Source organism: Eulemur rufifrons, chromosome 15, assembly GCF_041146395.1.
Source record: "Eulemur rufifrons isolate Redbay chromosome 15, OSU_ERuf_1, whole genome shotgun sequence".
Taxonomy (NCBI): Eukaryota; Metazoa; Chordata; class Mammalia; order Primates; family Lemuridae; genus Eulemur; species Eulemur rufifrons.
In genome coordinates, this window is record NC_090997.1 from 78,905,785 (window position 1) to 78,933,284 (window position 27,500).

Genomic DNA, 27,500 nt, shown 5'->3' on the forward strand with positions numbered 1-27,500 from the left:
TTTTCTAAAAGACACTAATTTTAAAAGATGACGAGTTAAGGGAAAAAATAATATTTCATGGTCAAATAAATTTGGGAAGTACATCTTGCTCTGTGTCCCTCTCTTGGAGAGTGCATTACATATTAGCATTGCTTATTAGTTGAAAGATCTTGGCAGGCACAAAATTAAGATATATGTTTAACTTCATTTTACCCAGTGTTTGTCGTATTTATTTGAAACAGGAACATCCAAGAAACCAGCATTCCAATGAATAAACACAAATTCCCTTATAATCCATTGGTTCAAATGTCCATTTTCAAATCCTTGCTAATTCAGATCCTACATCAGGCAAAGATCTAAAGGCCAAATCTATCATGTTAAGGAACTTATGTCTCAATATGTATCAAGGATGCATGTGACATAGTTAAAGTCTGGGTCTAAGTAAATGTTATGTGAGAAAGCATGAATTCAGAAAGAGCCTAGCTCAACCCTTAAGGAGGGGCTAAGTGGGGGGGGGGGGGATCAATGAGATAGGAGTCCCCATCTGCTTTCTAAACAAAGCAGTTTAAACTGAGAAGTGCCTCTTCTTTCCTTTTCTCCTGTTTTCTGAATTTTTGTATTCATCATATTAGAAATACCTTGAAAGACCCAAGAGAATAGCAAGAAGGCATGAGGACTGTGCCTCTTTCGCAACCCTCAGCATCCCAGTCTAGTATGTAGTTTACAGTGGACTGTAGGTCCCATCATCTTGCAGAACCAAACATCCCCATCCCTCCACTTCCATGTACAACTGTATTATGCAAAGGAGTAACACTTTGCAGACGAGCCTAAACCCCAGTAGTTCTGTGGAAAGTGAAATTTACAGAAAGAGCTGCAGATTCAGCATGTTTCCAATGAATTACCTGATTCCTCATTAGATATCTGTGTTAAGATTTAATTATTTTATCTTACTTTATTTTCTTACTGCTTATCTATGTTACAGAGCACTACATCAAATGGATCTTTGATGTCCATCTAAATTTCTCTATTTTATCTTCATTGGTTTGCCTTCATTGGTATTCAAACTATTAGTTTCATGCTTTTTTGTGGGTAGTTTAATAATGTATTTTATTGATGTTATTATAATTTCTGCAACTATTAAATGTTCAAATACAGTACAAGTGCTTGAGAAAGTCAATGTTAATTTTAGAATTAAGTGAAATTTATCTTAAGGTAATAGTAATGATATAGATGTGGTTGATATTGTTCAAATAAAATGTTAAAATTTCTATCTCCTTTACAGCCAACATATCAATTGTAGATATAGATACTAATCAGGAGGAGAACATAGCAACTTCATCTCCTGGAAACAACTTTGGTCTTGACCTGAAAGCAGATGACAAAATATATTTTGGTGGCCTACCAACGCTGAGAAACTTGAGGTAATTTAGAGTATATTTAAAGCTAAGGATTAAGTTTTAATTAAATGGCCACTATGCTCACTAGAGTTCTGAAGTTTAATTATAAGAGGAATGTCATATAACCTTCAGTTGCAGAAAGGCCTCATCAAAAAAATCATGTTGCATGTTAAAACAACACCAGAATTTAGAAACCAAAGGATTAATTTGACATCTTTGTTGAAGAGATGAATTTGAATCACTGTTTCCCTTATATGCACCTGCTTTAAAGAATTATGAAAGTAATTAAAGGTGGAAGCCAGAGTTGAATGCGGATCTTGTAATTGCTGTTCTTCTTGCACATTCACTGGAGATAATGGCACTCTGACATTGCTTAGTGTTCTGAAAATTACTCAGTGTTCCAGGATACTGTGAGTAGAACCTATTTTATTGCTAAGCATTAGGATCATAATGGCATATTGGAGCTTTCCCATATGTCCAATACTAAAACTGTATTAGTTGTTCTCATACCCATGCCAATGTTTTTTTTTTTTTTTTTTAATTTCACATATGCTTTTTAGCTAGCAGGATGGGGGGACATATTTACTTCATAATTTAGTTAATTCAAAAAATAAAGTAACTAAAAAATGTCAGAAAATATTTCACATAGCATTTAATTAATTCACTGCTTGTTAGAAAACATAAGAAATAAAGCTTATAGGGTACTTGGTGTTCAATAAACATTAATTGAATTTAATTAGAATGGGATTAATTGATTTAGTTAAACCTTAAGAGTTTATTACAAATACAGACTACCTTGTTTTTAATTTTTGTTTTGTTTAATTAGTCTGGTAGTTCTTAATGGATATAAAAGTCTCAGTATTATATTTCTGGTCCAAAAAGACAAATTATGTGTGGAAAAATCTCAGAATAGCTGAAAACTATGATGCTTAGTTATTTCCATGTTTCCCAAATGAGTAGTGGAACTTCAGTCTCATGTTACGATAGCTAGCATGCAGGCTGAGATTTCCTCTTCTTCCCAAATCTAAATTCATAGACGAGGCAACTGTCTAATTACCAAGCTTTCAAGGATATGAGTTGACAAGCTTCCTAGTGCAAATAAACTGGCTCTGCATTTATCTATATTATAATATATTTGTGTTGGGAATATAGATTTAAAGTGTCATGTCAGAAAAAACCATTACAAATTGAATTTATTTAAATAGTGGCATAGTTATTATCAGAAATCCATTTATCAGTCATTCAAGTGTTTTTTGAGCACCTATTATGTGACAGGCACCATACTAAATACTGGGATCCAGTTGTTCAAATCTAATATTTTACTTTGCAAGATCATTAACTATATTCTAGTGACTGAATTAAATATAGCCAAAATAAGGCTAACCAAACCTAGCTTCATTTATTCAAATGATTTTAATTATCATAAAGTAATTATTAGGAATTATCTACAAAGGTGTTCTTGTTAACTTCTCTGAAAAGGGTTTATGTCTTGGCTTGGAGACTATATATATGAAATGAATCTTTATCACTAAGATGTTTTTACTTTCACAGTAGAGCATTTCATAATTATAGTATAATATTGCTGTAGTATAGCACATTACCTCAAAATAATCTCTAAATGCATATTGTGATTGATAAAGGAACCAAGCACTCATACTTACCTGTTATTTGCCCATAGACAGGATCTCCATATGATAAAGTACAAAGGATGTAGTAAACATAAATTATTTTTGCATGTATTGTTAAGCTCAAGTTCTTTGAAAGGCAATATTTATAAGCTACTCATGAATATTACAGAATAGTGACATTCATGTATTTTCCCATTGATTAGATTGATAAAAATAAGTACTTTAAATTCATATTTCAAAATTAAAATTTTCCGAGAGTAGTGTGAGCAATGGTCATATTTGTATTTTAATTTCACTGGATTTTAATTTCAAGGACATATGTCTGTTTTGTGTTCATCTGTTTTCTGTTGTGTCATTGTTTTGCATGTTTTTCCTTTGTAGATCCCTGTAAGATGATTTTTTTAAAGATTTATGATTGAAGTTTATTGTTTTACTAAATGAAATACAATTATAAATAAATTGTTTTTGTTTTCTCTTTCCTTTGACCTAGTATGAAAGCAAGGTAAAATTTAAATTTATGCATGCCTTCTGCAAGTGCATGCGTTCAGTAAATGTGGCTTCTTAGGTAAAACAGCCATGCAGACGCAGAGTGCCACCTATGCAGCTTTGTTCATAGTACATTCCATGAGCAAGCCACGCATTCTGAGAGTTTCCATGCTGCTCCCGCTTATGAAGATGCTGCTGCTTATCCACTCTCAGTCGAGCTGCAATTTGAGTTTTCTGACCAGCAGTGACGATAGATTTGCTCTGCTTACTTGTCCTACCACCTGCGCACAGCGCCCCTGGTGACCAGCAGCAGTACACACTCAAAGGGCAGCTGGGCAAGGTTTTGGGCACAGTCTAGTCTGTTGGGTTGAACCCCAGACTCTGGCCTACCTAGTACCATGCTGTCTGCCGAACGATCAACCCCGTGCTCTCGAACGCTTACCACTGCCTTGTTGCTTTTTGCAGGCCTGCAAATACGCAAACATTTACACGGCCTTTGCACCTCTCATCAAAGCTGCTTATTTATTGCCATGTTTATTTAAAATTAGCTATGGAGCCAGATGAAAGGAATGTCTGGAAATACTATGTTTAAAACAAGTGTTTTTGTTAAAGGTGAAGAAGTTTGCTAGTTTCCCTAGCTTCTCAGGAGCACTTTAATACTCACTTGCAGACAGGCATTAGCATGAAAACTATGAGTGGCATGCCTCTGTAAATGGCTGATCAAATCCCAGAGATGTGCAGGGCTGCGTACTCTGGCTAGAGCTAAAGCCTGGTGTTTTGGCATTCCAGAGCCTAACCATGCCAAATTTCTTGGAAAGAAGATAATGAGGCCGAACTGATCCAAGAAATTTTTAAAGCAAAGGCTAGATTTTCAATATCAGAAACTCGAATACATAGAAATGAAAGTGGGGGAAAAACAAACCACATTGTTTTATCATGATATAGTTATGAGACCAGTCGTACTATGTTTGCTGAGATGGCTAAAAGGCAAAGGCTGGCTTTCATGGAAATATATGGTAATGAAACTGAGATGGCACTGTGTAGCTTGGTAATTTAGCTTTTGAGTGGTGACCCTCAAGAAACAGAGACCCATGGTTACCATTAGGAGTCCAGTCATTGGATGTGCGTATTTATCCCCTGTGATTTTCATAATGCTGAGCTTGCTAAATCATTATATTTTGAAATGATTCTTTGCATTTTCATGAAACAATGAGCTATATAATTTGTAGGAGTGATTTACTTTATTGATAGGACCTCTGAAAAAAATATGATAAATCTGTCTTTCCCTAAAGCAGGGGTCCCCAACCTATGGTGAGTGGTATAATTATTTCATTATATATTACAATGTAATAGTAATAGAAATAAAGTGCACAAAAAATGTAATGTGCTTGAATCATCCTGAAACCATTCCCCACCCCCTGGTCCATGGAAAAATTGCCTTCCATGAAAATGGTCCCTGGTGCCAAAAAGACTGGGGACTACTGCCCTAAAGGAAGATATGGAAGCAAGTGAACACTGAGAATGAAATTCACCATTCTCTTTGCTTTAAACAAAAACAATATAAGCAAGATCCTCACCCTCCAGTTGGGCATGTTCTTCGTAATAACCAGCTGACTGAACATAAGGAAGACTTTGGGAACAAGGGAAAATTATCAATGAAAATAAAGAAGTTCCGTAAAGAGAAAGAGAGAAGGGGAAAAAAAAAAAAAAGAGCAAATAACCTGACATGAAATAAATCACCTTATACACACTGCCAGGGTCTAATTTGCTTTCCCACCTGTTTTTCCTCATGCCATGTGTTTTTCATTAAGATAAAAAAGGAAAACTTGGCATCATGAGACAATGAGGAGAGAATTAATCATTACCCTATCAGGTAGAATATTTTGATGTTGATTAGACAGTTTTTACAGATGCTTATTAACACCACACAAAGAATTACCTTTTTATTCCTATATACTTTCACTGTTCAATAGAGTAGCCAATATATAGTTCGATATAATTCAGTAGTTCAATATATAGTTCAATATAATTCAAATGTAAATTAAATACAATTAAATAACAATAAATATGCAGTTTCTCATTTCAAGGCTCAATAGCCATGTGTGGCTAACAACTACTGATTTGGACAGTGCAGAACAGAACTTATCTATCATCACAGGAAGTTCTATTGGACAGCACTGTTATAGCTAAAGAAGTATCATCATCTTTGGCATCCTGCTACCTCATGTTTATTGAGCACTTACTGTGTGATATGCTATTTATGAAATTATCCAAACATCACAACTTGATAATGTAGATACTGTTGTTATCATGCCAATTTCACATATAAGGACTCTGAGTCTTTGAGAAGTCAGATCACTTGTTTAACGTCATATAATAAACCCAAGCAGTATCTGGGCTCAAGGACAAGAACTTCGCTTTCTAATCTGCTGGCATGTTTGCCTCATTTCAAGAAATAGTGAGCAAAAAGTAAACATTCAAGTATAGTTCGGGTGTAAAAGCCATTTTTCAATCTTATTGGAAAAATGAAATGTATGTTTTTTGCATTTGGTAGCTAAATTTTGTTATGTTCCAATATAGAATACAGACTTTGGTGTCAGTCTGTAAAGGCAATTTAAAATATTTGTTTTTAGATTATGCAATCCAAAAGAATGTTCCTTGAGTTTTGTTTGACTTAAAAGCTTTAAAGATATATATGTATATATAATCTTTTTCTTCAGCTGCCCCCAAAAAACATGTCAATGAAAAAAATATTTTCTTTTCAAAATAAGCATTTCCAGATATTTTTTTCTAAATCTTAAACAATATTTTTAAAAACCTTTTTTTATGTCGTTTGAGTATGCTGCCTACACAATTACCTGCTGTTTGGTGGAAAAAAGAAACGCTTACTTCATTATGCATATGAAGTGTTAATAAGAAGTTAGTTAATTCCTGTACCTTGTGCTTAAATACTGTGGGTGGGATTATTTATAAAGAGGAGAAGAACTATATAAAGACTCCTGCTGCCGGATGATGTTAACATCCACTTAGTCCAACCAGTAAATAATGGAAAGCAGAGTTTGCTGGGTACATGTGTGCACAGTTTGATGTCTGTGATGTACCTGCCTGTGTGTCTGCTCCATGTGGCTTCTTCCCGGTAGTCAGAGAGTACACTGCCATCACCCTAATGATATTGCTTTTGTTCTCCATTTGACTATTCAATAGGCCAGAAGTAAACTTGAAGAAATATTCCGGCTGTCTCAAAGATATTGAAATTTCAAGAACTCCATACAATATACTCAGTAGCCCTGATTATGTTGGTGTTACCAAAGGATGCTCTCTGGAGGTCAGTCTGTTTATAACGGTTTCCTAAATACATTTATATCAGCTTTCACTTACATAGTGTGGGTGCTCTTACGGGGATCAGTCTTTTGTTAATATATTTTAGATTTCTCCTGAGCCTAGTCTTAGCTATGCATAAATGATAAAACAAGAGTGAAGCATTCTATAAATTACAATGATGGAAATGATATTATGAAGAACCAAAATTATGATCCACCTTCCCACATGGATAGCCCTTCATAGCATGTATCTTTAATATTAATCTCTTTTCTGTGTCTCTGTTCCTTTCCAACACTACTTTCCCTTTTCCTCATTTTTGTCATCTACTTTAAATTTATTTTACCATTATGTATTGTATATGCTTTATTAGCAACCTTATTTTTTTTTCTGGAATGTGTTGGAGTTTACACAAATAGCAAGGAGTACACCATAACCACTAGTGCATGGCATCCTGTCTGCAGCTTTGGACTCTAGCCCTCTTGTCTTTGAAATAACATAGACTGGGACCTGTGGTGTCCAACTCTGCAAAGACTCATGTCTCATATGACTGTAAAGTCCCTTGTTAGCTGATATCCTCAGTATCTCTTCTTTGTTGCTAACGCAGCTCAGCAGCATTCTGATCCTACCTGACTGTTTTGTACTGACTCTTCAATCGAGTCTACCCATATGTGAGAAAAACTCAGGTCACGGCTCTGCTCTCTTAAATTATCTATACACAAGAGCCAATGGTCAACAGCAAATATTAGTAAGAATTTTGTGGAAACTCAACAGTAATGAGCTTATTTTAAAAAGAAAATATTAAATCTATCATACTTATTATTTTTAATTACCTTTTTTTTTTTTTTTTTGAGACAGAGTCTCACTGTGTTGCCCAGGCTAGAGTGAGTGCCGTGGCGTCAGCCTAGCTCACAGCAACCTCAAACTCCTGAGCTCAAGCGATCCTCCTGTCTCAGCCTCCCGAGTAGCTGGGACTACAGGCATGCACCACCATGCCCGGCTAATTTTTTCTATATATATTTTTTAGCTGTCCATATAATTTCTTTCTATTTTTAGTAGAGATGGGGTCTCGCTGTTGCTCAGGCTGGTCTCGAACTCCTGAGCTCAAACGATCCGCCCACCTCGGCCTCCCAGAGTGCTAGGATTACAGGCGTGAGCCACCGCGCCCGGCCTATTTTTAATTACCTTGCTATGCTATAATTATTCATTTGGCTACTTTCTCCAATTAACATTATCTTAAAGCATTCCAGTAGAATTCAGGGGAATGAAGAGAGAATAGGAAGAAAGAATCTGCCACCTGAGTGATGAGGTTTAAAGACTAGAATAGAACTTTCAGGATCGTCATTGTTCATAACTATAGGCTCCAAGTTGGAATTAGCTATAGACACACACCCTAAGAAGCTTGGGAATAAGGAAAAGGGAGATACATAAGAATCGAAACTCTGAGAACCCATACTGGCTTCTTAAAGAAAGTTTAAGTGAGAGTTTTAATCTCCAAAGCCCAACTCTCATCCACATTCAAAAGACATATACATGAGGATAGAAAACTGTCCAGAAAATGAATAGCCTCTATGCATGGAAATGATGATTCTGTAAAGGCACTTTTCAGTAACCAGGAATTATTTTGCAACTAAAATATGAGGCAGAAATTTGACACGGATAAATACTGAAAAGTCTGCACAGTGGTTTTATCTAAACTATCTAAAACTCCATGATTTGCAAATTGGAATAGGAAAATAGATTATACATTTTACTAACTCTTGTGTCATTCAACTGGGCTTGAAACACTGTCGGGGGAGGGGGAGGGGAAATAGCCTACAATAAAGGATTCCTTGCTTTTACTCCAGCAAAATCCAGGACTTTAAAAATGAATACTTTAAGCACTTTAAATGCTTAGCTATATGGGCTTACTTAAATAAATACTAGCACATTCACGCAGTGGAAAGTCCTGCAGCCATTAAAAGTGATGATGATCTATGTTTACTGACAGAGATATCCTCCACATATGTAAGCAAAAGAAAGACGTTAGAAATGAACATGTCTATCAAGATTCAGTTTAAATATAAGAAAGAAGAGGGCAATGTTATGAAAGATAAAATGAATGGGTGAATGAATGAATGATAGAAAGCTATATGCATTGCAAAGCTTTGGGATTGTGGTAGTGGAGGGTGACTCGCTCCCTTTCGCATTTTGTTACTGTTTGCAATGTAACTGTTTAACTTTATAATCCAACAAGGACAATGGTATTTTAATTTTGAGAAAGAACTGGACTATGAAATGTTTGGTTTATTTATTCTTAAGGTTTAGGTTTTATCTTATTTTTCTAATGTATTCTAGAGTATATGTATACTTTTGTAGCAGTGAACAGGTTTACCTTGGGCTTATTGCTGAGGAAGAATGCAGACATAGACCAATGTCATACTCCTCTGTAAAACACAAACAATTAATTGACAGAGTGCATTCAAGGGATTAATTATAGTGTTTTCAAGGGAAACTTAGGGAGATTGATAGACATGTACCCGCTTGTGTGTCAGTTTGGTTTAAATCTTTGGTTTAAGCCAAAAGAAAATATTATCTATCAATGATAATTTTCTATATTTTAAATGAAAAGTTCTAGAATAAAAGAAGAGGCCATAATTTTGATTTTAACTCAAACTGTTCAGAAGATTTGAAGTTATAACTGGAAATAGTATTTCTTCTGCTCTTAAGCTCTCCATGTAACCATGGGGATTTCATGCTTTCTGAAACTACAATGTATTTCATAATCACATTGAGGAGAGCAAGTGAGATGGCTAAATTAATTTAAACTTTCATTTCTAATGATTCCTTCTCTTCTTTCCTTTTACCTGCAGAATGTGTACACAGTTAGCTTCCCCAAGCCTGGTTTTGTGGAGCTCTCGCCTGTGCCACTCGATGTAGGAACAGAAATCAACCTGTCCTTCAGCACCAAGAATGAGTCTGGGATCATTCTCTTGGGAAGTGGAGGGACCCCAGCACCACCCAGGAGAAAACGAAGGCAGACTGGACAGGTACGCCCACACCTAGTTGATAATGCGTTTTCCCTAGTGCTTATATAAAATACTTAATTCTGCTCTCATCTTGGCTAGCCAGGACTGAACATTCCGTTTACCCGTGCTGGCCTCTTTCTCTCACATCATCTTCCTAAAACAATTGTCCTCACTAGCATTTTCCTGTTGGTCAGTCAATTCCAGTACAAAGTCATACTTGTACTTGCATCTATATTTTATATGGACTTAACATATGCATATATAAAGACGAAAGCTTAACATATATTCATATTATATTAATCTTTTTTTGTCTCTCTTACCAGATCTGTAGATATTCAGCTAGGGTTCCTTAAATTTAAATTTCAGTTCCTTCAAAGATCAGTTTTCCAGTTGTGCTAGCCAAGGTGATGCAGCCTGTTGGAGCCTGATTTGTCCCACCCTCTCTGGACACAGAGAAGGGCAGAGAATGGACCTGGGTGGGAGAAAGCAAATAGAGCACAACCAACACAATAGCCTAATAGCACTCAAGGATGGAAAAATAAAGCCTAAAGAATAGCTACTTTGTAAGGACGTAAACTTGAGTACTTATGTCCCTCTGATTTTGTTCAAAGCAGTCTCTCAACTGTCCAGATTTAGGCATCATAACTCTTTACTACCTTGATATTCCTTTAATATCTTCAATCACATATTTTAAAATATAATTTCACATTTAATCTAGTTTTTCTCAGTGAAAGGGTTTATAGGAATTACTTAGTAAGCCTGCCATGACCAAAAGAACAGACTCCTTTACAAATATGTAATGTGCCCTTGTAAACCAGGTCGTGTTATTTGTGTTTATAAAATCAATTTTAGCATGTAACATTTAGTGATCAATATTATATAATAAATCTTATTCCTTTTCCTAAAAAATAGAAAGCCTACACAAAACATTAGCAAACAGAGTCCAAAGATGTACAACCATGAGTAACTTCAGCTATCTCAGGATGCAGGGATTGTTTAATATTAGAAAATCTAAAAATCATACAATCATTTCAATAGATATAGTAAAATCATTTGGTAAAATTTAATACCTATTCATGATTTTTCAAAAATACTTAGTAAACTAAGGAAGGAACTTCCTTAGCCATCTATAAAAAAAATGTAACAATTATTCTTGACAGGAAAACATTATAAACATTTGGTACAAAAATCAAGCCCAAGAAAAGGATGACTTATAACTGCACTTATCTTAGCCAGTGCAGCCAGTGCAAAAAAAGAGCAATCAAATATAGTGCAAGAACAAGTATAATATAAGAACACGTATATAATTTAAGAATAAATATAACAAAGTAGACATAAAACCCATAGGGAGAAAATTATAAAATTTTATTAAAAAGCTGTAAAGTATTCTTCAATAAATGGACATAGTCAGCATTTTAATGGAAAGACTTAATACTAAAAATATGCCAATTCTACCCAAAATGATAATATATAGATTCAATTTCAAAAGAAACATCACCTTATCTTTTTGTGAATCATGACAAGCTTATTCTAAAATTTACATCAAAGATGAAAAGCCCAAGAAACTTCTGAGATACAAGAATAAGGTGTTGGAGCTGTCTCACAGAGATCAGCGCATTAGAAGATAAGAGTTCTGCATTGTGGTAGTTCGGTGTTAATCCATGGACAGCACTGTGCAAGTGGAACAGAATAGAGAACCCTGACTATATCCAAGCATAGGTGAAAACAACCTTTGGCAATAATTGGCATTGCAGATCAATAAAAAAAAACAGGCCGGGCGCGGTGGCTCACGCCTGTAATCCTAGCACTCTGGGAGGCCGAGGCGGGTGGATCGCTCGAGGTCAGGAGTTCGAGACCAGCCTGAGCAAGAGCGAGACCCCCGTCTCTACTAAAAATAGAAAGACATTATATGAACAACTAAAAATCTATATAGAAAAAATTAGCCGGGCATAGTGGCGCATGCCTGTAGTCCCAGCTACTCGGGAGGCTGAGGCAGGAGGATCGCTTAAGCCGAGGAGTCTGAGGTTGCTGTGAGCTAAGCTGACGCCACGGCACTCACCCTAGCCTGGGCAACAAAGTGAGACTCTGTCTCAACAAAAAAAAAAAAATAAAAAATAAAAAAATAAAAAAAAACAGTGGGCTGTTCAGTGAATGATTCCAGGGCAATTTTATTATCCATATAAAAAAATTAAACTGAATTTCTACTTCACATCAAACTAAAAAATAAATTTCCAATGAATTAAAATCTTAAATGTGAAAGAGAAAAATTCTTTAAAAATTTTAGAAGAATATATAGAGGGATAACTTTTGACCTTGGGGGAGGGAAGGATTTATTGAACAAAACAAGATTATAAGTTCAACTGCATTAAAACTGAAACTCTTTGGTCATCTAACAACACAAAAACAAGCCTCATCTTGGCAACTTACATAACACATAACCTACAAAAAATTAGTAACCAGGATATAAAACTAACTCTTACAAATCAAGAAGAAAAAGACAAGAAACATTAGATAATAATGGACAGAAGACTTTAACAGGCATTTCACAGAAAATGAGACATGATTGACCAAAAACATATTTTTAAAATGTATATTCTCATTTGTAATGGGAGGAATGTAGTTTTAGACAATGCTAGATTTTATACCCAATAGAATGATGAAACATGAAGAAATATGATAATACCAAGTGTTGGAAAGACATGAATCAAAAGTAACTCCTAATCATTGCTGATGGAAAGAGTAAATTTCTGTAGCTACTTTGGAAACGTTTTGGCACTGTCTTGTAAAACTGAATATGTGCATACCTTAAAAGCCAGCAATTCCACTCCCAGGTATAAACCCAAGCTCTCGAACATGTGCCTAGTGAGACACATACAAGAACGTTTATAGCAGTATTCTTTATAATATTAATAGTAGAATAACTAGAAACAACCCAGATATTCACCAGCTGGAGAACAGATAAGCACACTGTGGCATTTTCACATAATGAAATATTAAGCAATAGTAAGAAGGAATAAATTAAAACTAAACATAACAACATGGATGAATAGAAAATAAATAGAAATGAAAAATGTACTGTATACTATATGATACCATTTTTATAGATTTTTAATACAAGTAGTGCAAACAACATATATGTGAATTTTTGAAAATAATTTTTAAAAAGTGAGGGAATGATAAACATAAAATCCACATTAGTGGTTACCTCTGAGATGAAGAAACAGAGATGGATTATAAAGAAACTCATAGGAGATGCAATGGTATTGTTTCTGAAATCAGGTGGTAGATTTACAGCTATTTGTTTTATTGTAGTGTTGACATAGCTTCATCATTTATATGTATGTCACTTATATTGTGAGGAATGTATCAAATAGTCAGAACAAAAATATTTTTTGAAGAATGGAGAAAAGTGTTATTTCATTTCTTACTGCATATAATAAGCACTGAATAAATATAGAATATAAATCCCTCTTAAAGTCTTTGTCCTTTAATCCTGAAAAATGGTATTATTTTCTCACTATTACAAATAGTAAGCTAGTTATAATAAGAGGACCAGATCAAACATTGTGACATAGATTTCCACTAAAGGATATTTGATTCCTTGGTCATTGCCAAATAATTAAGCAGCACCCACTGGCTCTAAATTTCTCCTCATCAGGACTAAAGAAACAGATGTGAATCACGAGCTTTCAGGATAGTTTTTAAAATAAAACAGTTTCCTATTAAAACAATTAAAACAAGAAAATGCTAAGTACTATAGTACAAAGTAAGTTAAAATGCTACTTTAATGTTTCAACATTTTAATGATAATGAATATGTAGTTTTTAAAATCTCTTAGTAAATGCTGTCTCCAAAAGGAAACAATGTTTAACAGTTTGTGTCTGTTACAGAAAAAATGCTGGTTAAACTGACATAGTTTATATTTCAAGTTAACAGTTCTGATACCCATAGGGTTCATTGTGATTATGTTCTGCAAAATGGGTTGGAGATATCAAATGGTCAGTCAGCTAAGAAATTATTAATTGAGTGAGTAGTTTGCAGTTGCCCCTTTGACAAATGGTGAGTGCTAGTCCACATCTTCAGCACGTTTTGTGGTGGACAGGTAGCCACATAGATGACTTAGTAAATTATCGGAGACATGATGATGTTTGATCAAAACCGTCTCCACCACCATAGATGACTCGTGGAGGACTGAGCGATCACTGTGTAGCCATGCACTAGCACTCAACCAGAAAGGGAGAGCACGCGGCATCCGCTTGGGGGACAAGGACTGCATTCAAGCTCCCTGGAGTTCATAATCGGATATCAAAACCATACTGGTTGCTATGGTAACAGTAGCAAGAAGAGAGCAGGCATGTTTGTGGATGAAAAATTGTCTTCCTTCTTTCTAAATGTGGGAGACAAGTTACATGTTTGTGATAGCAATCTATTCCACCAGCTCAGAGAACAAATTGAAGACAAACACTCAAAATGCCATAAGTTTGAGAGTCAGACCTGATTTCCAGAAGCTAGCTGTCCACTTGTGAATACAAGGGAGAGAGATTTTGTTGACACCCTTTGTTTCCTGATAGGTTTTGTAAGTTACAGGACCAATGCAAGCACAGCTGTACTGTCAGCATCGCAAATGTGCTTTGCAGAGAACTGCTATACTACCATATCCACTTTCCACATCGTCTAACAAGCACAAATGGTAAATGATCAAAAAGCTATTTCTAGCTGCTTTAAAAACTCTGTGTGAGAAAATATTAAGTCTTAACTTCTCAGGAAAGGTCTCAGAGTAGATGAATCTGTGGTTGTGTCAGGGAATCTCTAAAGCTAAGTCATAAATGAGACTCCTGTTTAATCTTCAATAACCATTTGCCGTTGCAGGCCTATTATGCAATATTCCTCAACAAGGGCCGTCTGGAGGTGCACCTCTCCACAGGGACAAGAACAATGAGGAAAATTGTCATCAGACCAGAGCCAAGTCTATTTCATGATGGGAGAGAACATTCCGTTCATGTAGAGAGAACTAGAGGGTAACAATAGCACTGGAGTACTTATTGCTGTTCCTAACATGAACTTCCTTTGCTAGCATCAGTCTCTGCCTGAACCTCTGTGTGTGTGGACGTACTATGCATTGCAAAACGATAAAGCGTTAGCTTAATCTCCTCTTCTTTACATTTCATACTTCAGGAGCCTCATTTACCTGGGCCCTTAGGAGTTCCACTCTTAACATTTTTATTCTGTGCAGTTCTCTCCACTTTTGGAAAAACCAAATGCATCTTCTGAAGCTATAGATAAGAGAAATCCCTCCCTCCGCCCCTCTCAAATATTCTCTTCTCAAATAAGGTATGCACACAGTGAAGCGCACAGAATAGCTCAGCTGGAGCCGGCAGCCTTTGGCAGCTGCTGTTTCATTCAGGTTCCAAAGCAGTTATGACAGCTGCTTAGAAACCTGTCACAGATACGGAGCATGGCTACAGCTGCAGGACCTACTGAGCCTGTTAAGTGCACACCTTGTCCCTGTCCCCCTTCCCAGGGTGTGCATGGTCCCTGCAGAGTGGCTTCATGAAGGAATAGAATCAAAGGAGAAAAGGGAAATAGCTACTGCCCTGAGATCAGCTCATGGAGGTCACCTCTCTACAAGTCCACCACAGCACTTGCCCCCAGCCCTGAGCCCGAGAATTGGCCTTAATAGTGCACAAACTGATTTCTCATTTCTTTAGAATGTTGCAATACTTTATACTTGCTTTATTGGGAAAGTCATCTGTATTTTTCATCAAAATATTATATGACAACTCAGAGAGGTAATTAGTTTAGTAGGACAATTAGAAAAAAATGAAAACAGGAGCCCAGAGACTTGAGGGGCCTCAGACCTCCAAGCCAGCAATCCATTTATTAGATTGAAGACACAGAAAAGGACTGGAAATCAAATTTGATGAAACCTCAAAACACAGAAAATACTTGTAAATGCAACGAATATGGATGTGTAGCAATAGTTCCAGTAGGCAAATGCTGTTCTTTAGTTAAAGATCTATATCTTCTAATTATCCTCAAGTGGATAACAGATAAGTAATAAAAATTTTTCACCTTCTAAGTAAATAGTAAAGCTTTCCTCAGATCATTGTTTTGTTATCATAGGGAGTATCAGGTTGTGGGCTGAATTGATACTAAGCACTCATGCAGAGTGTGTGCTAACTGAGATGCTTAGAAGCCATGATTAAGACAAATGAGGGATCAATATTTGGACTAACTAAGAACTTTTACTAATCTAATAGCCAGATATTGTAGTCATGGTCTCTGAGGAGAAATGCAAACTGAATTTTCTCATTTAAATCTTAGGGAATGCTGTAGAATACTGATTTTACATGTCTTTTCAACTAGATTTTAGGCCCTTTGCCAAACTTTAGTTCTTTTCATTGTGGAAAGGACTTTTTAAAAGACTTAAACTTTAAGGAATTTCAGTAGAAAAAATGCAGATTTGAGAAATACAGTTGACCAAAAATCACCCAAAATATGTTATTTTTTAAAGAAAGAATTAAGAAATTCCCAAATGCATTACAATGTTGTAGTAAAAGGTGTCCTTTGAACAGGTGTTTCTTCAAGAAGGGCATTTTATTATGCCAACTTCACAGCTGTTGACCATCAATCCAACCTTTATTTGATTAAGCTCAGTGTATAGTACATCACTGAAAACTGGTCATTCAGTTAATTAGCCATATAAACAAACAGTTTTACCATTCACTGTTAATTACAGGATAATGTATTGGACATATTAGCGTGTAGACACTGAGCTCTGTGCCAAAACAAGAACACATTTGCGACTATAATGGCTCTTTCAACACTCTGAGGTCAAATGCAATCACCATCTACCCCATAAGCAAGTGCTACATTAAACTGATTAACAAGAGATCATAAATGACCACAAGAACTTCACCCAGAAACATTTTAATGCTTCATGTGCCTATTCCATGGCCTGACCTATCAAATTATAGACAAAGATTATGCCTTTTAATCCTTCTAAATGTATGTGAGATCTGCATTAATATTCTTTCTTCGCAGATGAGAAAATATTAACCAGCTTGCCCAAAATCACATACTACAAATAACAGAGCCAGGTTTTAAATGAGATATATTTTACTTAAATACCTTCATCTGTGCACAGCCAACTATTAATTCTTATCCTTTTTTGTAACCCTAAAGATTTATATTACTTTATATTGATTGTGACATACTGTTACTAATTTGGAAATATTTGCTTTCTCCCAACGCTTTTCAGAGTATACATGGTATCATCATTTCTTTTCCTAAAACCCTAGATAAGAAGGTAAATTTAATACCATCTCACAAAATCATTGCACTTTTACCAAATTGGGGGCCAGATTTCTCAAGATGTTCCTTCTGTCTCGCCCTCTGCCTCTCTTTACCCCTCTTCTTTATTCTTTCTCCTTTTCTACCCCTTTCTCTGGAAAAATCTCTGTTCAGTCACATTGGTATCTAATTTCCTGGTTCTCTAGTGACTCCTGCCTTCTATATCTGCTTTGCCCTCTGATCTTTCTCCTGGAGTCCACCTCAGTGGCCAGCAGTCCTAACTGGACAAAAGCATCAAACCCTAAGAGCCTGAAATAGTTGCTTAGGCAAATAGGATACCAACAGAGTTGAATTTCTCCTCAGTGAAAGCATTCTTCACACAGGTACAGAATGAGGCTACAGATCATGAAGTAGGATAAGATGTTTTAGCAGTAATGTGAGTTTTCCAGAATGAGATCATAATTTGGACACTGCAACAGAAATAGTTTCTTTCTTACCATCCAAAATATGTTCAATCATAAAAAGTTTCAGATTTTATTTTTTGTATAAATTACAAATGTCAGGGCACCTCTCTTAATATCTTCTTCCACATATACAACCCAATTGATTGTGGCTTAAAAAAAAATTCTTGAACTAATATTCGAAACAAACAGGAAACAGAATGTAAATAATAAGATATTTCATTACGAAAGAATCAACCATTGAAATTGTAAAAAAATACATATATGTACAACCGACCTATCACAATACGAATAGTAATGCAATGTTTAATATACTGTTTTGCACATAGCAGAAAAAAAAAAAACAGGAGACACACCCCACCAGAATCATAATGGACATGCTCATAATGTTTTTCTCTACAGAAGAACTAAATGAATGATCTAGATTTGATGCTCCTAGAATGTAAAATACAAAGAGGATTCAGCTATAGTTCTCTAGCAATGCCCATATTAAGTAAGATAGCCTCAGGGCAATCCCTTAATTAATGTTTTCCTCCACTTGAAGTAGGTATTTTTAATCTCCATTGTATAAATGAATGAAATGAAACTGAGCATGATTAAATAACTTGCCCAAGGTCACACAGCTAGTAAGCTTCCAAACTAGAACTGAATTCCAGTCTGTCCCTTCCGAAAGCACACATTCATTCTATATCACCACCCTGTGAACCAGTAGAGAAGGACCACTGTTGCGGTCCTTGAGCAGAACCAGGCTAACAAGAGAGTCTACACCAGAAAGAGGAAGGCCCCTGGCTCTTTAAAATTCTAATCAAGAGCAGAGATTTACTCTCCTTAGACAGTCTTTAATAGTAGTTTAAAGCCCTCATGAAAACCCTTAGCGCTGTTACATCATGTTAGTAAGGGACTACTTTTAACCAAAGGGGGGGAGAAGGTGTTGAGGGGAGGGTTTTTTCAGTGAGTCATACATACCTAGAAGTGAGTGGTTTTCTAAAAGTCTCATAAAACCACCAACACTCTTAGCAAGGAAGCTGAACCTCCTGATATTTGCCAACACATTTTTCCAGAGTCTGGTAAAAACACACACACACACACACACACACACACACACACGGTATGTCCTTTCCCCCTGTTTCCCCTTTGAAACGAAATCTGACCTGTTCCTTCTCCTCTGCCCCCTGAACGGTGACATTTTGAGACATAATGAAATCCATCTTTTGCTCCATTCTCTTACTTTTGACGTATACCAAAGTGGACCAGTTTCTCAGTGCCAATTCAGAGCGTCTTTGTCCTGGCTTTTTGTTTCCAGTTCTACCTGTAGTTTTTCTTTATAAAATCAAGTAAGATGGCACTTTAAGACTGAGTTTCCCACTCGGTACTTAAAGTACTTTGGTTTTTTCCCCACATATGAAGTAACTTTTCAGTAATCCATTCATGATCCTCATTCGGGCTAGTGACTAATACTTATGACTAATAGCATCATGATGACTGTTGGAACTGAAGCTCAAAACCTACTTCTACAACAAAAGAGAAAATTCCTTTGGTCACTTTTACCATCAGAACCCTTCGTCTCCTTCTGAGTCTTTGCTCCAGGATCTAAGGATGTTGCGAATAAGTAGCTTGAGGTTCTCAATTAGCAGTGTGTGAGGTATCTCTCATAAGCAAATTAGGGAAATTAATGAAACAGCCACTAAGGAAAATCATTGCAGGGAACAATTAACATGGTGTTATTGCCTGCCTCTTCTATTCAAAAGCCAGCAGCTACATTCTTTATAAAATCATGTTGTAAGTGTTTGCTGTTGATTCCTGCAATCTAAGCTCTCAGGAGTACAGTTTGTCCCCTAGCAAGAAGATAATAGCCAGCACAAACCAAGAAATAAAGAGCCAAACAAAATGTGACCCCATGCTGTGCTAAACCCACTGATCCTGATACGATTAGACATTATTACACAATACAGAAGCCTCAGTTCTTACAGACTCATGTGTTGGGCTACACATTACTGGTGTCACCTCCACCAGAGGCTAATGTTGCAGCTACATCATTGCCTGGTATCAGTAAACTTTCAGGGAGCGTGAACCAGGGAGGCATGGGACAAGATCCTGAGAAACAAGAACAGTTGCTTAGTGTAGAATTCCTAATCACCGAATTTGGGTTCACTTAAAAGCTACGAGAGGGAGGGGAGAAGGGTGGGAGAAAAGAGTTTGATTTCCAACTGTATTGAACGTGATGTGATTCTGACTTGTTTATTTTAAATGTTTTATCAGCATCTTGACCGTTCAAGTCGATGAAGACAAAAGACATACGCAAAACCTGACGGTAGAACAGGCTGTTGAAGTTAAAAAGCTGTTCGTTGGGGGTGCTCCCCCTGAATTCCAACCTTCCCCCCTCAGAAATATTCCTCCTTTTGAAGGCTGTGTATGGAATCTAGTTGTCAACTCTGTGTAAGTGAATTGCCTAAATTTTGTTTGTTTGTTTTGGTATGAGGATCACCAATGCATCTCCCTTATCCAAAACCACAGGGGGGAAGAAAGGAATGAAGATGTTCAAATTAGATTTAGAAAATTGCACTGATGGTCTTAAAAGGGGTAGGGTATCTGATTTAATTGTAAGGAAGCAAGACAATGAGAAATTTTAAAATATATTTTATTTCAATTATTTATCTTAGGCTTATGGACTTTGCACGGCCTGTATCCTTCAAAAATGCAGACATTGGTCGCTGTGCCCATCAGAAACCCCGTGAAGATGAAGATGGAGCCATTCCCGCTGAAATAGTTACCCAGCCTGAGCCAGTTCCCACCCCAACCGTCCCTGCACCCACCCCAGTTCTGGCACATGTGAGTCTTTATGTCCCCACTGCTTTCTAATTTTTACCCAGCATTTTGAATCTTTTCAGAAGGGAAATTACTCAGGATATCTGGCATACTCTCCTGCTACAATTAGAGGAAGTGTAACCTGTCTATAAAAACCTATTCTCACATCTTCGTTGGATTACTTTTATTTACATACATATATGTTCTCCTTTAGTTTTTTTCTGTTTATAAAATAGTACATTTCCAGTTGAAAAGTCAGAAAGCACAGAAATATCCAGAATCAAGACTAAAAGCCACCTATAATCCCACTGCACAGAGGCAACCATATTGATCTTCAGTCACTTTCATTTGCATTTGACGTAATAGATCACATACCACATATACAATATAGTATCCCCTGTTTTTATTTTTTTTTTATTTTTTTTTTTTTTTTGTTGAGACAGAGTCTCACTTTGTTGCCCAGGCTAGAGTGAGTGCCGTGGCGTCAGCTTAGCTCACAGCAACCTCAAACTCCTGGGCTTAAGCGATCCTACTGCCTCAGCCTCCCGAGTAGCTGGGACTACAGGCATGCGCCACTATGCCCGGCTAATTTTTTCTATATAGATTTTTAGGTGTCCATATACTGTCTTTCTATTTTTAGTAGAGACGGGGTCTCGCTCAGGCTGGTCTCGAACTCCTGACCTTGAGCAATCCACCCGCCTCGGCCTCCCAGAGTGCTAGGATTACAGGCGTGAGCCACCGCGCCTGGCCAGTATCCCCTGTTTTTAAAAACTAGTAATACACAATTAAAACTGTTTCCAAATATAGTGAATTATATGTCTAATATGATTTTATATTACATATATACACATGCAAGCAAACACAGAGACACACAAAGTATTTTATAATATTGGGGGTAGTATATCCTTGATTAGAGTGTGGACTCAGAGTCAGACTTCCTATGTTCAAATCCCAGCACTCTAACCTACCACCTATATGAATTTGGGAAAGCTACTTAGCAAATTTATTCCTCAGTTTCCTCATCTGTAAAATGAACACATATATCAAAGAGTTATTATCAGGATTTTAGAAGATAATGTTTATTAAATGCCTGGCATAGACTAAGCACTTAAGAAATGGCATAATTACTATATAGGAATAATAATAATTACTGCTTTCAAGTGCTTACTATGTGCCAGCTACTGGCTAAATGATTCCCATTCAATGTATATGTCATTCTTATAACAAATCTGTAAATATAAATTGTCATCCCATTTTTAGTTGAGTTAATACGAATTAGCTAGCGTAAGTAACTAATCCACTCACGTAGCTAGTCAAGGGCAGAGTGGGAATTTGAATCCAATGGGTCTGACTCCAAAGTCTGGCCCCTGATCACTGGATCACTCTGCCTTTACAATTTATTCTACTTTTCTTGGCTCATTCTGGGCTATTTAGAGTGTTTTCAGTTTTTCTCTATTAGAACCATACTCTGATGAGTACCTTTGTGCATCAAAGTTTTTCATCATTTCTGCTTATTTTCTTAGAATAGATTCATAGATTAATTATGAGGTCAAAAAATGACGATGTCTAAGCTTTTCAACACACATATCTGAATTGCTTATTCCACAAGTTACGCCACTTTACGTTCTCAACACCAACGTATCAAAGAGAGCCAGTCTCACTACACTCTTTACACATGCATCATGTTTATAATACATGCCAGCAATGGGTGGAACATGTTGTCTGGAGTGCAGATTTTGAAAACTCTTGAATATCTCATTGTCTTTGTTAGTTTCCATGATGGAATTGGTTGTTCTGTAGAGAAATGTGCTCCTTGCCACTAAAAATATTTATTAAATGAGAAACCAAACAGTCATCATTCAGGAAAACTAGTGATTTATTCCAAGTATCACTTCATCCTCTGTAAGATATAGATATTATACCCTTGCCTATCACATGGAGTTATTGTAATAATCAAATGAGGTAATGTGTGGTAGTTCTTTGAAAATTAGAAGAAGCACATCCACATAGATACTGTGAGGAATCCCGGCATTCACTGAATAACTAGTATGGGTCCAGTACTCTGCTAGGCATTTTATATCCACTATTTCATTTGATCCCCACAAGCTATTGTTTTATTTACATTTATTTATACTCCTGGAAGTATTATTATCCCCATCTCACAAAAGAAAATACCTAAGATCACCCAACTAGCTAGTGGAGGGCTATCAGTCATGTGGGGATTAGTTCCCAAAGTTAATTTCCTCCTAAGGCATCCCTGAGATCTGCTGCATGGATTTCAAAATGTCTCCTCAACTCTTTCATAATGTGGCCTTGGGCTGAGTCTTTCCCCGGCAAAGGGAAGGTTAATAATCTTCCTTCTCTTTCCCCTTACATCCTTTAAAAGCATCTGTCTCCTAGCCTCAAGAATGTGTTTTCAATGGAAGAATTCAAAAACATTATGAGTTGAACAGACTTTTTTGACCTTGGATCCTAATTTCCACTTATAAAACTGTTTCTAGAAGAAAACAGAGCCAAATTTCTAAACAACTAGCTTAGAATTATAAATTATAATTGGCAAGAGCTCTAGAGATCATGTGGTCCAATCACCATCCTAACACATGAATTCCTTTTATATGATACTTGGCGTGGGCTTACAGCCTTTGCTTGAATACTTCATTAATGAGGGTTTTCCAGTGTTACAATGAAGCAGGCTCTAGTTGCTAGAAAACCGTTGTTTATATTAAACTATGTCCTTATAACTTCGACATAAAGATTGTGTTTCTATAACCAAACACATTACATTTATATCTTCTGTGTCTAATGTCCCTTCAAGGATTTGAAAATATCTAAGTCTTCTCCTTCCCTAGACTAAGTATTCCACAAGCTCAGGTATTCTTCACATAACCTAATTTCTAATTCTTGTAACTCCCGGTGATTAATATTCTTAAGTTTGAAATATCCCTTTCAAAACATGATACCTAGAATAGACTATACTACTTAAAATGAAGTGATCAGTTCAGGGGACAGTACAACCCCTTCCTCCCTTAGTCTGTTAATGTTTCTATTAATGCACCTGAGAATGCTTTATTGTTTTTAGCAAAATGCATCATGCTACTGACTCCTAATCCGGTGCCATATTTGGTCAAGCGAAACCTAGGGGACCTTCTTGTCACTAGAACTTCCTTCAGTCAGGTCTCTCAGCCTTTCTGTGTTGGTTTGGTTTGGTTTTTAGGGGAGAACCCTGCTGTCTTCCACTGAACACCTTACTTTTCTAAATGGCCACACAAACTTTGTTTTATAGGGCATCACAAATGCATCACATTGTTTCCCTTTTTTCTCAAAATAAAGATACTTGCCCATATGGGACTGGAGGTTTTCACTCATTTGAGGTTTTTTTTATAACCTTCTGTTCTAATTCCAATTTCCATTTCCTCTCAGCAGTGTAGGTTTTAACTTTTCCGAAAACAGAGCATTCCCTTTAGTAGATGAGACAGAAGCAAAGGAGTTGAGTAGCAGCTCAAATTGATTGGTTTAGAAAGAATTGCAGAACATTGGAGCTAGAAAACACCTTAAATATTCCAACTCTTAATTTACACATGAGGAAGAAAAGCCCTAGAATGTACAGCATGGCTCGAGGTTACACCCATGAGTAACAGTTGGCACTAAAACCCAGATATATAAATTGCAACTGCTGTCTCCCCTTCTCTTGCACATGACACTTATTAATGACTGTGTGGTCAGAATTATATTTCTAGAACTTTCCATCTCTATTGAATTACGTTGCACTTCAGAGTTTCCAATCTTCTCTTTTAATTTGATTTCTTTCTTATGTTCTTTCTTTTTCGTGTGTGGGAAGAGGTATCTTCTTTTTAAAGGTTACTAACAGTAAGAGGCTTGACAATTTATTTTATAACAAATATTTATTAATATCCTACTAAATGCAAATATGAGTAAGATATCATCATTGCTAGCCAGGGGAAAAGAAAGAGAGAGAGACACGCTTCTCCTGCCATGGCCCACCGACCTTTCCTCAGTTAACCCTGGCAGGTTACTTGTCCTCTCTAAATGTAAGATAACCCACTGAAATATAAGAATAATAATATCTCCCTTCAAGGATTACTACTATGAGGGAATAAACTATACATTGTATACAAAGCACCTAGCAAAATTCCTGGCTCAAAGTAATACTCCATCGCTTTATTAATCCTTCTGTGTTAGTTTAACTGTAACTTCTGTGTTAATTTAATTCTATTAATTCTTCTAGTTACTTTAACCTTTCGCACTTTTAGTTTGGGGACAAGTGCTAGGAAAAAAGGAGTGTGGTGAGTATTCTATTTTTAAGCAATTACAAACTCCAGCATGATATGGTTCTTAGATCTCAAGTCTCCCATAATTTTTAATTCTCACCATTTTCTTTTTCTCAATCAGAATTTATATTTTTAAGAATTATTTAAGAACTAAGACTTAGGTTCTTAAGTTCAAGTTAATTCCTTTGGGGGGACTGCGTCTTTGTGAGCCCATGTTTTTCTAGCACAGTTGACAGAAATGACCTCCTGGTCTCAGTGCCTTCTTTTTCTCCTTTCCACCCATCACACCCAACCCTGCCAGCCACTTATGGCAGGAAGACAATACTCACTATACTGTAGAGCAACATAGGAGTGCCTAGAGAAAGCCCTGCCCTGTGAAATGGATTATGTCAATCTTACGATTAATTCATGTTAGAACATCATATTATAGATTAGACAGCATTTCATGCATATTATCTCATTTGATAATGTGGAAGCTTAGCTTCTCGTTCTGCTTCTGCCTTATTCTTTAGCCCATTTAGAACTGGAGAAAACATTTCTACACATTACATTTTTGGATATTTCTCATGGAGGATGGCAGTGGGTGGGAAGAAGAGCCTGGACTTTGAGTATTACAGATATTTGTTGACATGTTGAAATGTAGCAAGTTCTCTACAAGTATGTACACTGTTTATACCAAGTCTTTATAACAAGCAGGGCCTGTGTGGATTTGTGTGCAATGAGCTGGCTGCTTTTTCTTTCTAAACTTGAATTTTATTGGAAAGTTGAACTGTAAACCTCAAAGTTTAAAATTTGAGAACTAAGAAGAGCAATACAAGAGGCCATAAAGTGTTCTAGTGCTGATAAGGGTTCTTTGGGAGTTGGGGGAAAGAAGTAGGCAGAGGAGGAAAGAATAGAGGGAAAGAAAGTGATTTCTCCAGCAGCTGTAACACTACAACTTTAAAAGCTAAGTACAGTTAAGGCCAAAGGATAAATTGATTGCATACTGATATCTATTTAAAGAGAAAGCAACATTTTTCCACACTTCAAGAAATCTGTTTAGGAATTAATGTGCCAATATTACTGTAAAATACCCTCTACCCACCAAAAGAACTCAACTGAACATAATTCAGTTTCTCAATAAACAGCTTGAGTAGGGATTGTATGTTTCAGAACATTAAAGTCAGTGCTGTAAAAAGTATCTTTTGCTTATTCATCCATAAAGAAGATCATCACAAATAAGCATCAGATGTGATTTTAGCCCATCTTTATTAGGGGAATTATTGACTCATGAAAGACAAAAATTATGCAATTTTATGATGATTCATCGTTTGGTGCTTTTGAGAACAAAGATGCCATTTTTGATAAATGCAATTTAAATCTCTGCTCAGGACCTATCTAAATTCAGGGGAAGCTTACCAACGAGTCATATGCTATCTTGCATCTAATAACTCATTTCCAAATGCCAGCCACCAACCGGCAGTTAGAATTCACTACTGCTTATTCTGACCTGAAATTAAATAAGTGCTCTAATAAACAGGTGCACTGTCACGTTAGACTCCCTGCCCAAGTCCTTTCTGCCTACAACTTGTCACCTGCTAAGCAGAGACAAATAAAAACCAAGCACATTTTTTCCTTTCATACCGCATGTTCCCCATGTGTACTTACAGTACTTTAAAGAGTTCCCACAAGGTGGCAGAATTGTAACATGTGGAGATTGATGAGCTTCTACTGAGACCCTGATTTTTTTTTTTAACTGTTGTTTTAACACATTTCAGAGATCAGTGTTTCCAAAACAACACAGGTGAAGCATCACGTCCATCAGAGTGATGACTCCTTCAAGCTCATATTAGCTTAGAGGAGGAATATTCATCTTGCAATGACTATTCTTTAAAGATTCCTTAAAATTACCTCATTAGAAGATCTCTCCTCCTACCCCTTTTTCCTCAGCTTAGATTTCTTCGGGAAGCAGGGTTGAAAATGTCCTTACTGACAAGCTCATTTCATTCCTGTGCAAAGCACAGGGCACTTTCTGTTCCATCCTACATGTTCCCCTTTAAAATGCTCGAAGGAAAAAAGGTTGAGCAGCAGCTTGAGCAGCTCCTCCCACCAGGGGACGTGAGGGCGGAGGATGAGAGGACAATGACCACAGCAGGCAAACCGAAAGACTGGTGCTGCCCTGCACCCATCATAACATCAGACCCGGCTTCAGTTCACCCAGGGGAGAGTGATGCACAGAAGGCATGATCCAGTCTGGTCTCCCTTTAACCAAGCAAGGGGAGAGATTTAGATTTGCACCAAAACATTACCACATTAGTGGTCGGAGAATTTTCATCTCATTTAAAAGCTAAAGTACAACTATACAAAAACCCTCTTACACCAGCACTTCTCAGTCCTTTTCCAACTGCCAATTGTACAAAGGAAGGTGATCAAGGTTATATTAAAGCAATACCCATAATATCCATCCTGTTGCAAATCGATGATAGTAAACATCATCTTGGATGTCCTCAAAGAAAAAATTTACCTTAATGGTTTTATACTTTAAGGTTACCTATTAGAGTGATCAGCTTGTTACCATTATCTTTTATACCATTGGCCGGTCTAAGAATAACGTTTTATTAACCACTGCTTCTGTCTGCTACTTAAGATTTACTCATTGCCAAAGCAAAGCCGGATCCCCTCCAGGGGGCGCTCCTCTTTCTAAGTCTCAAGTGCATGTGTCATGAAATGATTCTTAAAAGGACCTGGACAAAGTCGCTGTCCTTTTCTGGTCATAGTTTTTTCTAAAAAATGGCATAAACAGGGCCTTTCCATCTAGAAAATCTTATAGAATATGACAAAGCACTGCTGCTCAACT

At 36.6% G+C, this 27,500-nt stretch overlaps 1 protein-coding gene across 2 annotated transcripts in view; it reads left to right on the forward strand.

Moving 5' to 3' along the window:
• LAMA2 (laminin subunit alpha 2) overlaps positions 1 to 27,500 on the forward strand; it is a 568,286-nt gene that overhangs the window by 522,055 nt on the left and 18,731 nt on the right. Inside the window, exons 52-58 of one of the 2 annotated variants that reach the window (XM_069489233.1) lie at positions 1,262 to 1,400; positions 3,495 to 3,506; positions 6,695 to 6,815; positions 9,661 to 9,837; positions 14,686 to 14,834; positions 19,830 to 20,006; positions 20,231 to 20,399. In XM_069489233.1, coding sequence (XP_069345334.1) covers positions 1,262 to 1,400; positions 3,495 to 3,506; positions 6,695 to 6,815; positions 9,661 to 9,837; positions 14,686 to 14,834; positions 19,830 to 20,006; positions 20,231 to 20,399 — 944 coding nt within the window. The remainder of the gene's footprint in view (positions 1 to 1,261; positions 1,401 to 3,494; positions 3,507 to 6,694; positions 6,816 to 9,660; positions 9,838 to 14,685; positions 14,835 to 19,829; positions 20,007 to 20,230; positions 20,400 to 27,500) is intronic. The other variant, XM_069489235.1, reaches the window with a different exon arrangement.